This window comes from Berghia stephanieae, chromosome 1 (genome assembly GCF_034508935.2).
Source record: "Berghia stephanieae isolate SIO BIC M18660-M18661 chromosome 1, UCSD_Bste_1.3, whole genome shotgun sequence".
NCBI classification, from domain to species: domain Eukaryota; kingdom Metazoa; phylum Mollusca; class Gastropoda; order Nudibranchia; family Aeolidiidae; genus Berghia; species Berghia stephanieae.
Genome location: NC_088360.1, coordinates 27,746,252 through 27,763,219, shown reverse-complemented (window position 1 = coordinate 27,763,219; position 16,968 = coordinate 27,746,252). Strand labels below are relative to the sequence as shown.

Here is a 16,968-nt window from a genome sequence, read left to right as displayed (position 1 = left end):
AAATTTTGAATACGTATTTCTTTAGAGTACAACAGACATAAGGTGAGTGTCCTAATTAAAGGGAAAGCAATTTGCTAATTTGTATGGAGATCAAATAATATTGACGTCACACGCACTTATTTAAGGATGACATCCTGTCAGACGTGGCTTAATAGGTGTTGAATGTTGGATTTGTCAGATTGCCTTATTAGTACCCGTCACGATGATATGCGTTTAAGAATAATAGCAGTCAGATAGCAGACTACGTAAACTCATAACCTGGCACTGACCGAAAAAATTGCACGTCAAAATACAAAGCGACGATCTCCAAAAGAAAGCAAATGGTCAGATGTCTTCAATAGTTCAACCAATGGGACTATTATTGTTTCCTTGATCACTACGATCGACAAATCACTAGGCGGTACTCTAACCTAAAAATGGTGTCACAATAAGTACTAAAAATAAAAATAAAAACAATTGAGCTTTATATAGCGCAATATCCACTAAATGTGCTCAAAGGGGTCCCTGGTCAACAGCAACATTTAACATGTAGGACGGGACATGCCGCCTGTCAGGTGATATTACAATTTTTCGGACAAAGACAACGCTGTTAACGGCCAGGTACTCATTTTACACCTGAGTACGGTGAGAGAAAGTGAGTAAAGAGCCTTTTCCAAAGACTCAACTCTGCGCCGAGCGCGAAGCACGAACCCAGGACCTTCCGATCCGAAAGCGAGTGTCATACCACTAGACCACTTAGCCGCACGCTAGAGTATGACAACTTGAGTTATCGGAGGCTTCGGCTTCGGTAACTTTACTTCGGGAAAGAAATGATTCCCTTGGTTGAACGATTGAATACAACTCACGATTTGACAACTTTTAATGGTCTGGCCTTGTATTTTGACGTAACATTTTGGTCAGTGTCAGGCTATGAGTATGAGTTTACGAAGGCTACGGTCAGTCAACCGTATCAAAATTTTATTTTGAAATAAAGCAGATTAAGAAAATTGGGTTTAATGTCAAAATTTTAGGATTAAGAAAATCAAATTCTTTTTTTTTTTATGTTATAAAAACAAAATTGATTCCAACAATAAAGCATTTTTTTAACCCAAAATTCTAACTTTCACATGAGCTGGAATCCAAATGTTATGTGTATGGAAGGAACGAAAGTGACGTCACTCAGCTCTTTGTTATTGTTCTCAAACGGCCACTTTTATGATTAGTTCTCCCTAAATTCTATCATTCAGCATGTAAACGTTTAGCTTACGCATTGTTTGGTGTGTTGGTATGATATGTAATATCCGACTGACGGATGTTGTGAGTATTTTAGTCAAATACATATCATCAGTATGGTTCACACGGATATAATACCAGTTCGAGTAGATAAGTCACAAATACGGCCATTAACGGAAGTCCTTCAGATAAGTACATCTCATCCCATCAGAGTGGATGTCCTCGCATTTGAATACGATGTGCGTGCGCGTGGGTGACGGACATGGATGGGCTTGGAGAAGCATGTCATGATGTATCCCCAATCCTTAATTAATGGCTGGGAAAGCAATTAGTCAAGTTCTTCTGATGCATTCGATAACAGGATGTCAAGATTGACGCCGAGAAAATAATTAATTGTCTCCCGTGTCGTAAGTACGACAGCACCGAGCGGCACTAACGAATTAATGACGTCAGAGGAAAGACATATCAATACTTTAAGTAACAAATTATACAATCAGGTACTAACGTAATGTTCAAAAGTGTAATCACTGTTATTGTATGATGATTGAATAACCCGAGACTCATAGCAACAAGGTCACATGGCAATGGGAGCGATCTATAGATAGTTCGAAGATGACGTCACTCCGGTCTTTGTTATTGTTTTTTGCCATCCGCGTTTATGAGTAATGCTCACTGAACTGTTTTAACCCGACTATAAACGTTCATGTATACACACAGTTTTGTCTGTTGGTCCGTTACATTTCCGGATGGCAATGTTATGAGCTTCTTAGCCAAGTGCATACTATCTATATTAACTTTCCATGTGCTCGAGGTCATTGGTCACATTGTAAAATGTGCTCAAAGTGACCCACATAGTGAAAAGTGCTCACAGCTTTCGAAATCAGTAGAATTACTTTAAACCGAAATTTTGGGGACCTTCTAAACCATTTCGGTTTAAAGACATTTTGGTTTAAAGCAAGTTCCCGTTTTTCAATGTTTTTCAAGGGTAGTAACTATTTAAGAAATTTGCTCATTTAATCGTATGATCATGGGTTTCCCCTTAAATGTAGTTGTTGAATAAATGCCGTCTTCGTAACCATTTAAAAAATTATTATTTTTCAATTTTATTATTCTATAATTTTTATTTTTTTTTTGGTGTGTTTTAAAAATATTTTTGGGGGTTTTCGTTTTCAATTCAAAATTGTTGAAAGAGTTGAGTTCGGGATGCCGCGTATTTTACACATCTCCGTCTTGATCAACCTTTTTTTTCATCGACTTCACGTTTAAGCACAGTGCTTTCTTTTAGTAAAATGTAAAGCTAAAATAAGATCGAAAGTTCTTGTGCGATAATTGATAATGAATGATGCGCAGCTACTCAGAGGTGAAGTGAAATGGAAATGAAAAGGCGTGTCAATGCTAAGTTGTCTACTACACACCCCTCTTTTGTTGAAAAGCCATTAGGTTCAAATGCCTAATTACATAGAACCCCCCCCCCCCCCCCTTTCACACACACACACATTTAATCAAAGTGGAAATGAAATGGCATGTCAATGGTAAGTTGTCTACCACCCCTACCCCCTCCTTATTGTCGTGTTGAAAATCCAGTCAGTTCCAAAGCATCAACACACGAGCGAGAACATCTCGCTTGCGTGATTCTACACCCCAACTCCCCCTCTTTCCTCATTTTTCGCCTGCCAGTCACCTGTTGTCTTCCTTTTCCAGTCTTCGATAGTGGTGCTGGCCAAACCCAAGTGCAGTGATTGAAGTGTTTGCCTAGCCCCCACCCCACCCATCACCCTCATTATATACTTCAAGATATGAAGTGAGTAGAAAAGTGCCAGAAGACAATAGAGAATAAAAAAATTTTTTCGCAGCGGTGGTGGGGTTTGAACCTGCGACCTTATTGGTACGACAACTCCGCCTGGCAGGTGAGAGCGTGGCTCTACCGTGTGAGCTATCCACGAACACAAAAAAATATTCGTTTCAAACCCAAAGTCATTTCTAGATCCCTCTCTCACCCACTTCTTGAGATCGCCGATTCGTTCGCCACCATCGCGAAGTAATTTTGACCAGCAGTTAAGCTTAATAGCCAATATTCTCATCACAAACATATAACATAGAAACGATTGAGACATTGAGTATGCTCCGGTGTATGGGGTGAATTCATTATATACTTACGCTCTTTGTTTTGATATCGCCGGGCATTATTACGTGTGGCCACCTTCCCGAATTTTTTGAGAAAAATAGAGAAAGAAAAAGGGAAGGTACTCTCAAGTTGTTTCGGTTTAAAGAAAGTCCTTCTTAGACGTATTTCGGTTCATCGTAAGAATTAGTAGAAAGATAATGAAGAAACTAGTACAATTTATTAAATTCTTTTCGGTTTAAGGTATTTTTCGGTTTAGCTTCTTTCAGTTTAAAGTAATTTTACTGTATCTTACATCACGATTGGTCATTTTGTTCAGTTTGACACGTGTGTATGTTTACAACTTTCATAAACAAAGCAGCGTGTTTACATTTACTTTTTAAAGAAATGTCCAATCGTTGTCCAGCAACAAATCATGTTATTGATGACTTGGTTGGACGAAAACCTGAATATAGATCGCTCCCATGAGGTCGAAGCATCAGTTGTAAAACAAAGATATTTTGAAAGAGGCTATAATTGCAACGTGACAAAAGGCACGTTTTTTGTGGGGTTTTTTCATATTTGCTTTGTTTTTCTGTTTTTATTTTTTTTTTTTTTTTTAATAATAAAAATTAAAAAAAGAATTCCCTTTATTCATCCCATAGGGGAAATTTGTCTCCGGGGTCTATTCCAAGGGAAGACTAGAATAACCCAGGCGTCAGCCGCAGTGCAGGGTCGCAAGTTGAGCTAGGGCGAGGTGACTTGCTAAAGGCCACGCAGCACAGCAGCATGTGATTGAACTCGATACCTTTCGGGTACGAAGCAAAGACTGTACCGCTGAGCCACGCTGCGGTATAAAAACAATAACAAAGATGAGTGACACAGCATTCTATAGATAGTATGCGCTTGGCTAAGAAGTTTACAACATTGCCATCCTGAAGTATAACGAAACAACGCACAAAACTGTGTTTAACCATGAACGTTTATAGTCTGGTTAATACCGTTTAGTGAGAATTACTCACAACCATGGAAGACAAAAAACAATAGCAAAGACCAGCGGGATGTCATTTCCGTTTTATCTATATAACACGAGTTATATAGATAGTATGCAGATGACGTCACTCAGGCCTTTGTTATTGTTTTTGCCATCCGCGTTTGTGAGTTGTTCTCACTAAACTGTATTAACCAGACTATAAAAATTCATGGTTACACAGAGTTTGTGTGTTGGTCCGTTATACTTCCGGATGGCAATGCTGTGAACTCCTTGGCCAAGCGCATTCTATCTATACAATCTATCATAATATAATCTGTGAAGTGTTTATGTAGCCAATTTTCAAACTTCGTGCTAATTGTACGCATAACAAATTAAAACAATCTAAAATTAGAAAGATAATCATTAGTTGACACCTGATGTGGAGTGGGTTTACATTTCCGGATTGTCTAATTAGAATAACGGACAACTGTGGGGAGCGTGTGTGTGTGTATGGGGGGGGGGGTTGCCTTTTATCTTAATTGGCAATACAATATAATATTATAAAACAAAAGAGAATGATATTCTATATCATATAAAATAACTTCTGTTTACTTGGTATTGCATCACTGAATCTGAAACCTTACTTTCTACGTCTGTACAAAATTTAAAAAACAAAATTAAATAGTGATGATAATGTTAACATTTGGCTATTTTCATTCATAGTCACAGTTCACAGGCTTGGTGAACCACAATGTCCGGTCATCACGATTTCGAGCCTATAAATAGTAACATTGATTGACAGTTTTGACGTGTGTATGTGACGACAGGGAGAAATGACACATCTCATACGTACATACATACGACCGTCTATCTACACACACACACACACACACACACACACACACACACACACACATCAAATCTACACATAAATATTATCATAAAGATAACATAGCATACGGTATCATCAATTTAGAGTATTGATGGAGTGGTGGTTTTAGCTTGGCGGTTTGGTCGCTGGGCTGGATGGATTAAAGTGCATTGGGATTGGATGAGGAGAGGACGTCAGAGATGGGTTGTTGGGGAAGGGGGGTGGGAGGGGTGAGGGGTCAGCTGAATGTCAAAGGTCAATAGTAATCGTTTAGCTTTAAGATCAAACAAAACCAATGATATTGGCGTTTACTCCAGACTTTTGAGCGTCATTTTTTAAACTTTCTTTATTCCTCAATCCTCTCTCCTTCAGTTCTTCAATCCTCTCTCCTCCTTCAATGTCTCAATCCTCTCTCCTCCTTCAATTCGTCAATCCTCTCGCCTCCTTCAATTCCTCAAACCTCTCTCCTCCTTCAATTCCTCAATCCTCTCTCCCATTCCTCAAACCTCTCTCCTCCTTCAATTCCTCAGACCTCTCTCCAATTCCTCTCTTCTCCAATTCCTCAATCCTCTCTCCTTCAATTCCTCAATACTCTCTCCTCCTTCAATTCCTCTTCCTATTCCTCTTCTTCTTCAGCGACCCTGCTGTCAATCAATTCGATTAGAATATTCTAGAACTTCTTCACGTACGATTCTGATAGTGTTCCCTGTATCTGCTTTATATTATATTTCATCTTATATTAGATTTGTATTTTTATCAATAAGTGTATGACAATGTGTAAATCAACTTTGTTAATTTAATTAGTTAGTGGTGATTCATGTGTGATACATAATCATATCCATTATACGGATCAATAAAGTATATTTTATCTTATCTTATCTTGGATTCAGTAGTCTGATGTCACGCCACCCGGTAACGGCGGCCATCTTGGTTCTAAACAAAGAAAATCATTACTTTTTATTCTTCATGCTGGCTAGAACTTTTCATATGTCTTGTGATCAGAATGTGTAAAACTCAAAACATGATCAAATTTATGTTGTTTTTTTCTCTGGATACGCTTTTATGCTCGTCGGAGAAATATTTTATACGTGCGTCCGCCATTGTTCCGATAGTTTAGAGCCAGTGTTACTAAGTTACCATGCGTCATTAGGAAGGAAGTGACGTTACGACTGTTGAAGAGTATTAGTGTTTGACAATGTGTAAATGAACGTTGTTAATTTAATATAGTTAGTGATGATACATGTGTGATACATAATCATATCCATTATACGGATCAATAAAGTATATTTTATCTTATCTTATCTTATCTCATTCTACACATGAGTACTGCGAGAGAATGTGAGTAAAGATAATTTTCTAAGGACTCAACTGTGCGCCGCTCAGAGCGGGACTCGAATCCGCGACCTGCCGATCAGACGACATGTGTCACACCACAAGACCACAAAACCGCACAATACAAGTGGAAGTTTGTCTTATAAAGATTGGAAGGTTTGGGGGGAAAGGGTGGCTAATATGTCCAGACAAGCTAGATTTAAAAACGAGACTTTCGCGTGTCCATTAGGCGCCCTACAAAATCGACCTAGACTAGCAGGGGCCTATTACTAGACGACGATGACCCATTAGTTCATTTAAAGTTCAAAGGTCAAAACAAATGCCTAGGACTTGATGGAGAGATTTGAATTTGAACTACCGTGAGCTTGTGGTGAGGAGGAAGAAGAAGACAGACAGATGCCCACTGTGGTATTCTTCAAACCTGCCCAAAGTATGCAACAGTAAGAGAGCATTTGGGCCTGGTGCCACAACTGACCTCTCCAGACCAAATACTCTATGGGCCCCTGGCAGAGCTGGGGAAGACAACGGCGGTCCTTCACCACTAGACATTCAATCATGAAGACAATATGAGGCGAAACGGGGGAGGAGGAGGAGAAGAAGAAGAAGAAGAAGAAGAAGAAGAAGAAGAAGAAGAAGAAGAAGAAGAAGAAGAAGAAGAAGAAGAAGAACTACCGTACTTTAAATAACGGTAGAATAATATAAGAATCTTAAACTCCTGATTTTGCTATTTCACATTTCGGTCAATAAAACTAGAAAAGAACAGATCACAATCTAATTAACCTGAGGTCAGGACACAATCGCTTGAAACTCCACACGCAAAAGAGTCTCCAAATAAGAGAAACAGGCGTGTGTGAGTGTTGTGAGAGAGAAGTAAGACTATCTAGGACCATGTACTCCACACCTGCCTGGTGTTTGCAACATCAAGAGAACAAGTGATGAAGTGAGTATGAAAGTGCCAGAAGACAATAGAGAATAAATATTTTCGCGGCGGTGATGAGGGTTCAATAAGTACCTGCTCCATTCACTTTTCTGAATTAACAGCAACAAGAGACGATTTTTGGCCTGGCGCCACACACACCAGACCAAACTGAATGGACGATAATATATGGTAATATCTTGTATGCAGATATTTAGTTTTTAAAATATATATATAGAGAGAGAGAATTTTTGTTTAAGTTGAAAAAAAAATAATAATAACAAAGTATTATATATGAAACGATTCAGGCTCAAACTTTTTCTGAAACAAAATCAGAAGAAAATAACCCCATTAATATTATCGTTATTAAATTTATCCATTGGCCGAAGAATGGTCTTGAACCCTAAACGTTCCATGTTCAATAATTTTTTTAGTCATTAACTGAAAAAGGGTTTAGTTTTGATCAAGAAATGTACAGGGTTTAGTATTTTGTTCTGTTTTGAAGCCTGTATCTAATTCAATTTCATGCATTTTAACGTCCATGTGATACATTCTCTAGCAGCAGAGTATTGAACTATTTGTTTTGATTTATGATGGCATTTATATTGTATTTAGTCATGAAATTGCTATGATGACAATCTGTCGTAGCCTTCAAGCGTGGCATATTGAATACCTCGCGGCTAGTATTACAGTATTACAGATAAGGTTAATTATGATCAACTAAAGATTAAATTGTTTTGGTTGTAAAATGGATGCTGGTTGAAAGAATGTAGACGAGGCGAATTGGTGGTCGGGGGGGGGGGGGGGGGGGGGGGGGGGGGGTGAATATATGTTTGTCTGTGGGTATGTGTGTGTGTATGTGTGTGTGTGTGTGTGTGTGTGTGTGTGTGTAGGGGGTGGGATTGAGAGTAAGTGTGGAATGTAAAGAGGGGGGTGGGGGGGGGGGGGGGGGTTGGATGCTTGTTTTGTTTACAAGTTGAAATATTATAGTAATTTAACAATGCGTGCTTTTCGAAGACCTAATAACATCGAAGTAGAATCGTTATTATAATGATAAATAATAAATGTTTACGAAAATAACAATAACAATGATGATGCAGTGTGAATGTGTAGTATATGTAAGTATAGTATAGAGTTGTAGTATAAGTAGAGAATAGTAGTAGTAGTAGTAGTGGTAGGTAATTAGTAGTAGTAGTAGTGTAGTAGTAAGTGTAGTAGTAGTAGTAGTAGTAGTAGTAGTAGTAGTAGTAGTAGTAGTAGTAGTAGTAGTAGTAGGTAGTAGTAGTAGTAGTGTAGTAGTGGTAGTAGTGGTAGTAGTAGTAGTAGTAGTAGTAGTAGTAGTAGTAGTAGTAGTAGTGTAGTAGTAGTAGTAGTAGTGTAGTAGTAGTGTGTGTAGTAGTGGTAGTAGTAGTGTAGTTAGTAGTGTAGTAGTAGTGTAGTTAGTAGTAGTAGTAGTAGTAGTAGTAGTAGTAGTATAGTAGTAGTAGTAGTAGTAGTAGTAGTAGTAGTAGAGTAGTAGTAGTAGTAGTAGTAGTAGTAGTAGTAGTAGTAGTAGTAGTAGTAGTAAGTAGTAGTAGTAGTAGTAGTAGTAGTAGTAGTAGTAGTAGTAGTAGTAGTAGTAGTGGTAGTAGTAGTAGTAGTAGTAGTAGTAGTAGTAGTAGTAGTAGTAGTAGTAGTAGTAGTAGTAGCAGTAGTAACTGTTGTTGTTGTTATTGTAGCAGCATCAGTAGTAGGAAGAGCAGGAGGCGGAGAAAGATGATAGGAAGGAGGAGAAAACAAAAAAGGAAGACGAGGAGAAAGACAAGAGGAAGAGGAAAGGGGGGGGGGGGGGGGGGGAGAGACCAGGAAGGGGGGGGGGGGCGAAAAAGGGAGAGGGAGAGAAACAGAAAGGAGAGGAAGGGTAAAAAGTATTATGCAATATATAATATATAATAAAAGGACAGTTATGTCATAAAGTAAGAGATGTGAGAAGATCAAACACACTCCAACAACATATATATGTGAAATAAAACAAAATCTTACAAAACAATATGACTTACTTTTTCTCGTTGTCATTTTCCTTATTCTCGTTGTCGTTACTATCTGTGTTGATAACGGGGCATTTCTTCTTGTGGGAGCCCCTCTTCTCAGTCCCCAGAATTTTGACAAAGACGTTCTTCATTGTCGAAACCCAAAACATCCGGCGTTAAACCAAAACGTCGTAATAATAAATAATAGTTAAAACACACTATCAGAACCGCTATACTGGTTCTCCGTCCTCACATTACAATGAAAATACTTAGTCCAACCATTTGAAAGTTACTGGTGTTTTTACAGTTCGCTATAAAACATAACTCCATTTTTTTTCCACGCAATGTTTTCAAGCAGTTAATTTTCAACGATTCTCTTAAAAACGGGTTTTTAAAATAATAATTTTACTCACATTTTACAAGTTGTTATTGTTCATAAATATAATTTCAACGTGTTTCACAGTAATGTTTCTTCCGATGTGTTGTAACTGTCATATGATACAGGAATGACAATTAACGTTAACCCTTTTCAAGCGACGTATAATTTTACATGTTTTCTAAGTTTATCAAATAAATTATTTTTTTTTCACTACTATTCGAATCTGACAAACACAAATCACTATTAAAAGCTGACAGCTCCATTCATGAAAACGGTTATATTAATTTAATTAAATTAAAAATTTAATTAAAATTAAAATGAGCTTTTATATAGCGCAATATCCACTAAATGTGCTCAAAGCGCTTTACAAGGGGTCCCTGGTCAACAGCAACATTTACCATGTAGGACGGGACACGACGCCTATTATGCGATATTACAATTTTTCGGACAAAGACAACGCTGTTAATGGCCAGGTACTCATTTTACACCTGATTACGGTGAGAGAATGTGAGTAAAGAGTCTTTTCCAAGGACTCGTCTATGCGCCGAGCGCGAGGCTCGAACCCAGGACCTTCCGATCCGAAAGCGAGTGTCATACCACTAGACCACATGGCCGCACGAACCGTAATTTCATAACCGTAAGGTTCCCAAAGCTAGATATATCACCCCGCCAGATAGAAATTAATAATATTACGAGTTGAGATGCATACATTCTCGACGGTGAAGGGTTAAAAAAAATTAACATCAATGATAATGCAGAAATATAACGTTAATTTTTATGACCTACATAGCACGGGAAACAAGGACAATAAATAGTCATGATAATCGAATACACAGGGAATTGCTTTGAGTCGCGGTGAAAACTACTGAAAACAACCTTGTAAATCATACGGGGAACAGCGACCTTCACCTTGGCGGAGGCGATGGCGTAATAATGAACAGATGGTAGCAATTCCAAGAATATAAATATACATTTAAAAAGAAAAACAATAATAAGTAAAATAACATATCCTTTATTCATCATTCTCGGGTGGATTATTTTTTTTCTTTCTTGAGAGTTTATATCGAGAAAAGAGGGAACAAAAGAAAGACAGAGACATAGAAATTTAGAGAGAGAGAGAGAGAGACAGAGGGAGAGAGAGAGAGAGAGAGAGAGAGAGAGAGAGAGAGAGAGAGAGAGAGAGAGAGAGGGGGGGGGGAGGGGGGGGGGAGAGATAAACGGCTCCTTATATATCTTACTGTGTTTTACAAAAAAAAATATTTTTGGGTGCAATAAAGTATTATTATTATTATTATTATTATTATTATTATTATTATTATTTATTATTATTATTATTATTATTATTATTATTATTATTATTATTATTAGCATTATGATATTAGAGAAAGAGAGAGAAAGAGAGAGAGAGAGAGGGAGAGAGAGGGAGAGAGAGAGAGAGAGAGAGAGAGAGAGAGAGAGAGAGAGAGAGAGAGAGAGAGAGAGAGAGAGAGAGAGAGAGTGATTAGGAAGACATGCGAGTGTGGATGGACAGAGTAGGGGTATTCGATCCTTGTGAGAATAAATTACTTTAAAGTCAATTACAGCGACTACAGTTTTTATAGGTCTATTATTGTTAGCGCAATACATCTTCAGTCGGTTGTGTATCAAGATTTAATAATCAGAACCGTATTTCACTAGGATCAAAGAGGAAAGGGTGTGTTAGAATGGAATATGACGTCAAAATTATTTATAGTTTTAGAACCACGTCATTAATAGGTCAGATGTCACATTTTATCAGATTTAATATCTACGTGGTTATGTGGTCTTGTGGTATGACACTCGCTTTCGGATCGGAAGGTCTTGGGTTCGAGCCTCGCTCGGCGCATAGTTGAGTCCTTCGAAAAAGTCTCTTTACTCACATTATCTCACCGTACTCTGGTGTAAAATGATTACCTGGCCATAAACAGAGTTGTCTCTGTCCGAAAAAATTGTAACATCGCATAACAGGCGTCATGCAAGTCCTACAACAATGTTAAACTTGGGTCATAATTGCGTTGGGATGTCAGACCTGTATATAGGTATACTCCTACGTAATACCGTTTTGAGGCAATGGGTTATATTTGATTCAAAATAATAATAACAATATATCAAATAATACACATGTATGTATGTCTGTGTGTATGTATTTATGATACAACATATTATTCACATAATATTAATATATCTACACAGCCACCGGTCAAGCCTAAAGATAGATGATCTGTACGGTCATCTGTGGTCATTTTCTAATTAATCAAATCTATTTTCATCTCTGATTAATGACCGGCTGATACCGGCTCAAATCCCAGGACACCGAGTTTTGTGATCCTAAAAAGATTAGAATTCTTTTTTTCTTTTTTTAAAAACATGTTTCTCGCCAGGAGTGTCAGATAGATTTAGCAAACCATGCCAAACTGCTTCAGGAATATTGCTAAATCCTAAAGTTCAATAAATGTATTAATGGAATACAAAAGTAGAAAAGATCGTTATCTTTTTCGCTCTTTTCATTGATGAGGCGACTCAACGTATTAGAAGGCAATATTTGTTGTTGTTGTTGTTGTTGTTATTGTTGTTGTTGTTGTTGTTGTTGTTGTTATTGTAGTGCAGTTGGATGAAACCAACACAATACTTTCACTAAGTGATGCTTTGTTTTGTTTGTGTTTTGTTTTTGTTTTTTGGTTTGTTTTTTGTTTGAAATGTTTGGTTTTTGTTTTTTGTTTTTTATAATTTTTGCTTGCTTTTTTTTTTTTGTTTTGTTTGTTTTTTTTTGGTTGTTTCCTATTTCTATATTTGTTTGTTTGTTTCTTCTTCTCTCTTTCTATAGTTTTCTTTTGTTTTTGTTATGTTTTTTTTTTTTTGTTGGGGTTTTTATTTTGTTTTTGTTTTTTGTTTTTTTTTTTGTTTGTTTGGGGGGGGGGGGGGGGGGGGGGGGGGGGGTCCAGAGAACTAACTAAATAGTATCAGTCCTAATCAGTAATGGGTATCAAATTATTTTCAATGTGATATTTGGAGAGAGACAAAATTTTCCAGATAAAAAAGCCATTCAAAATTGATGAGGCGTCTCCTGATGTTTCTTAAATATCAAAATATGAACGGATTTGAACGCGGGGTTAAGTTGGCATCAGGTGTAAATCTTGTTTGCAACGCCTTTTTTGGCTTACAAAACAACAACAACAACAACAACAACAACAACAACAACAACAACAACAACAACAACAACAACAACAACAACAACAACAAAAATTGAAACAAACAGGGAGTGGTAATGTTAATAATTGTATTCATTTATAATTCTGTTTATTGGTGGTGATGGTTGGTAGTGATAGTGGGCGCGGAAAAGGAGGGGGGGGGGGGGGGGGGGGGATATACCAACAAAATCAAAATGCAGTCATAATAAGCAGCAGGTTGAAAGAAATATTAAATGTCCGTTGGTATCTATAAGAATTTCTCCCCAAGTTTGTTTACAAACAGTCTGAAAGGACGAAATAGGGAATGAATGAACGAATGAATGAATGAACGAGTGAATGAATGAATGAATGAATGAATGAATGAATGAATGAATCTGTCAAGTTGACTATTTATTTCAAGGTTACTGCAGCATAACGTACAAAACAAAACAAACAAAAAAAAACACCACAATTAAATAGCTGTCTATTTTTAGAAAAGAACCCATTCAGAACTTGATGACATAACAAAAATCTTGTTTTGCTTTCGTTCAGACTTTGAATACTTATTTTACTCATTGTGGAAGGGGGCGGGGGGGGGGGGGGGGGGGGGGGGGAATTGAAGCAGATTCGGTAGTGCATTTATCGTACCCTGCGGTTGTTTTACTCTATGCCTTGGTTAAAAAAAACTTTTTTGTTTTTGATTTTCAGAAACAAGTACCTTCCTAGACCAACCAGATACAGACTCCGAAACGTGTGTATTAAATTATCAGTGCAGATAAATAAATCTGGCTAAAATTTTATCACCTGTGGGAAAGGAAAATGTGTTTATTTAAACTTGGTAGTGCACAGAATCTGGTGTTCTGGAGAATTTAGTGGGAGGATGGGTTGGTGGGTAGATGTGCGCGCAGAGCAGACACACACAGACTCTCACACACAGAGCGAGATTGATATATATATATATATATATATATATATATATATATATATATATATATATATATATATATATATATATATATAGATAGATAGATAGATAGATAGATAGATAGATAGATAGATAGATAGATAAATCGATGTAGAGAGAGAGAGAGATGGAGAGAGAGAGAGAGATGGAGAGAGAGAGAGAGAGAGAGAGAGAGAGAGAGAGAGAGAGAGAGAGAGAGAGAGAGAGAGAGAGAGAGAGAGAGAGAGAGAGAGAGAGAGAGAGAACTAGGTCACTCGCCACGGTCTACAGAATAGAACAACAACAAAAATAACAACTCATCGCTATGAATTGACAATTGACCTAATTGGCCTTGATATCAACATTTCAACTGACGAAACAGTTCCACTCGAATAAAATACATCAACCATTGTGAATGGAAATGGATTGTGATTACGTGAGAGAGAGAGAGAGAGAGAGAGAGAGAGAGAGAGAGAGAGAGAGAGAGAGAGAGAGAGAGAGAGAGAGAGAGAGAGAGAGAGAGAGAGCAAACCGATATTAAGATTTTTTTAAATATAAGAAATGAATGTCTGAAATATATTTTTTAAAGTCATTTTCCATCACAGTCACCGATACCCAGTCAAAACCCATTAGTTACGAGTATTTTGGTCTGTCCGTGATTTCAATAAAATGTGAATAAATCTAATATGCCATGACATTTCCAGACGTGACACCGTGGTGTGATGTACATGTGTCTGGAACAGTATCAAACTATATTGTGTGTTCGTGTGTGTGTGTGTGTGTGTGTGTGTGTGTGTTCGTTGATGTGTGAGTAAATGTGTGCGGGGTGTGTGAATGACCGGGTGCGGAAAGGCTGATAAGTAACAATGAAAGCGAGAGTGTCCGTGTGTGTGTCTGTGTGTGTGTGAATTTATGTTTGTGTTTGAGCACGTATGGGGGCAACTGTGTGTATGTGTGTGTGTGTGTGTGTGTGGGGTTGTTTGTTCGTAGTGTTTTTATGCATCTCCGTTGACGGTGTATCTTAACGGATCGTTTTTATACACCTCCGTCACGCATGCACATTCCACCCAATTTTATTAGCGATATTGTGTTTCTTCATTTGGACATGGCGAAAGTTATATTGTGACATCTGTAGGATGTCTTTGTTAATAAATTTATATAAAAATATTAATAATTTAAAAAATCGAAATATAAAACCAGAAAATAGAAGTTGCATTGAAGGCAAAATAATGTTTTAGAAAGACCTTATTAAATGTGATGAACAGTCAGGTGGCTCCGTAGCGCAGTGGACAAGCTGTCAGACTCCAACCTTGAAAGTACCGGGTTCGACTCCCAATGTTGACTTTTTTTTTTTTTTTTTGATTTACTTTGTTTTTGTTTGCTTTTTTTTTGCCATGTTTTCTTTTTACTTTTGATTTTTTAAATTATTGTTATTATTCTTTAATTTATTATCATTGTATAAACGTACATCGGTAATCACTAAGCAGCGTGCTAAACTGCAATCTAAAACTATTTAAACCTCATGGACGTATGCAGCAACAACTTTACCATCACCGCCAACGGAGGTGCATAAAAACGGTGCGTTTTTGTACACCTCCAATGGAGGTGTATAAAAACTGTGCGTTTTTGTACACCTCCAACGGAGGTGTATAAAAACGCCACCTTGTTTGTTTTGAATATGTAAATACGGTAGCGCGCGTGTTTAATTGTCTCGTGTGTTTATCTGTGCTTGTGCACGTACGTGGGCCACTGTGTGTGTGTGTGTGTGGGGGGGGGGGGGGAGTCACTGTGTTGTGTGTAGGTATGAGTGTGTTTGTGCATCTGTATTAAGTGCTTGTTTGTTTATAGAAAAGTACGACACCGTTCCATCAATGACAAATCCATCCAACCATCCTACAGCAATGCCATATCTAACAAGAGATAAGATTTTCATTCTGACCAAAACAAATTGACATCAAATATCGATCGATTTAAATGACCCTCAACTTGACCAAAAAAAAAAAACAAAAAAAAAAAAAACAAAAGCTAAAAAAATTGGACATCCTTTGGAATATATCGATCGTTTGTCTCAGAAATAGGTGTTAATAATCAGTCGAAACATCATCATGATGTTCAACGAGCGTCTTTTGTCGGGTAAAACCACAGACTGTATTCTCTATGGGTAAAACTGAACATCATAAGATAGCCAAGATAAGTCTAGAGAAAATTCCTTCTTCCCTTGGTGTATCACTCACTCACTCACTCACTCACTCACTCACTCACTCCGCCAAAAGACAGCCTTTAGCAGAGAAAATAATACTCATTGAACAACCTGTATTTTATATCCATTATTACCAAGACATATTATTGTAAGAATATACCAAGGACTTATTCTATAACTATATTACATAATATCACACGATTGCCTCGTTATGGAAGGACGGAACAGGAACGCATTGAACCAATTTGGGGGGGGGGGGGGGGGGGGGGTCGTCGACCTTTGATCCTGATGGTTTGATTGACCGATGAAATCACGTCGTCATCAGTACTGGTACTGGTACATACCGGAAATCAATTTCACGTTCGTGCATGACTCCAGGTATGTAATTTATTTTATATCATAGAGAAACGCCAGGATTGCCATTTTGGCATTTTCAATACCTTGCCAAATCCTAGTAAATAAATTGTTGCCACGTAGTTGTTGTTGTTGTTGTTGTTCTTCTTCTTCTCCTTCTCCTTCTCCTTCTCCTCCTCCTTCTCCTCCTCCTTCTCCTTCTCCTTCTCCTCCTCCTCCTCCTCCTCTCCTCCTCTCTTCTTCTTCTTCTTCTTCTTCTTCTTCTTCTTCTTCTTCTTCTTCAGCTTCTTCTTCTTCTTCTTCTTCTTCTTCTTCTTCTTTCTTTTTCTTCGTCTTCTTCTTCCCCTTCCCCAAGACACATTTGGCATTTTCTTTTCAAGAACTAAAATTTGGCAACTCTGATTGGCACTTTGGACCAGAAGGCGATTCCATTCTATTCCAGGTCCAGGCTACTATGCATATCTACTAATGATTTACGGCCCTTCCCGATCGG

At 37.7% G+C, this 16,968-nt stretch overlaps 1 protein-coding gene across 6 annotated transcripts in view; it reads right to left on the bottom strand.

The window, feature by feature from the left end:
• Window positions 1–16,968, bottom strand: part of LOC144971234 (serine/threonine-protein kinase Sgk1-like) — a 185,991-nt gene that overhangs the window by 76,310 nt on the left and 92,713 nt on the right. For 2 of the 6 annotated variants that reach the window (XM_078911788.1, XM_078911778.1), the window contains exon 2: window positions 9,445–9,902. The exons of 3 other annotated variants lie outside the window; for them this stretch is intronic. In XM_078911788.1, coding sequence (XP_078767914.1) covers window positions 9,445–9,584 — 140 coding nt within the window. In that variant the 5' untranslated portion in view covers window positions 9,585–9,902. Of the gene's footprint in view, window positions 1–9,444; window positions 9,972–16,968 lie in introns of all 6 variants that reach the window. One more of the 6 variants, XM_078911797.1, reaches the window with a different exon arrangement.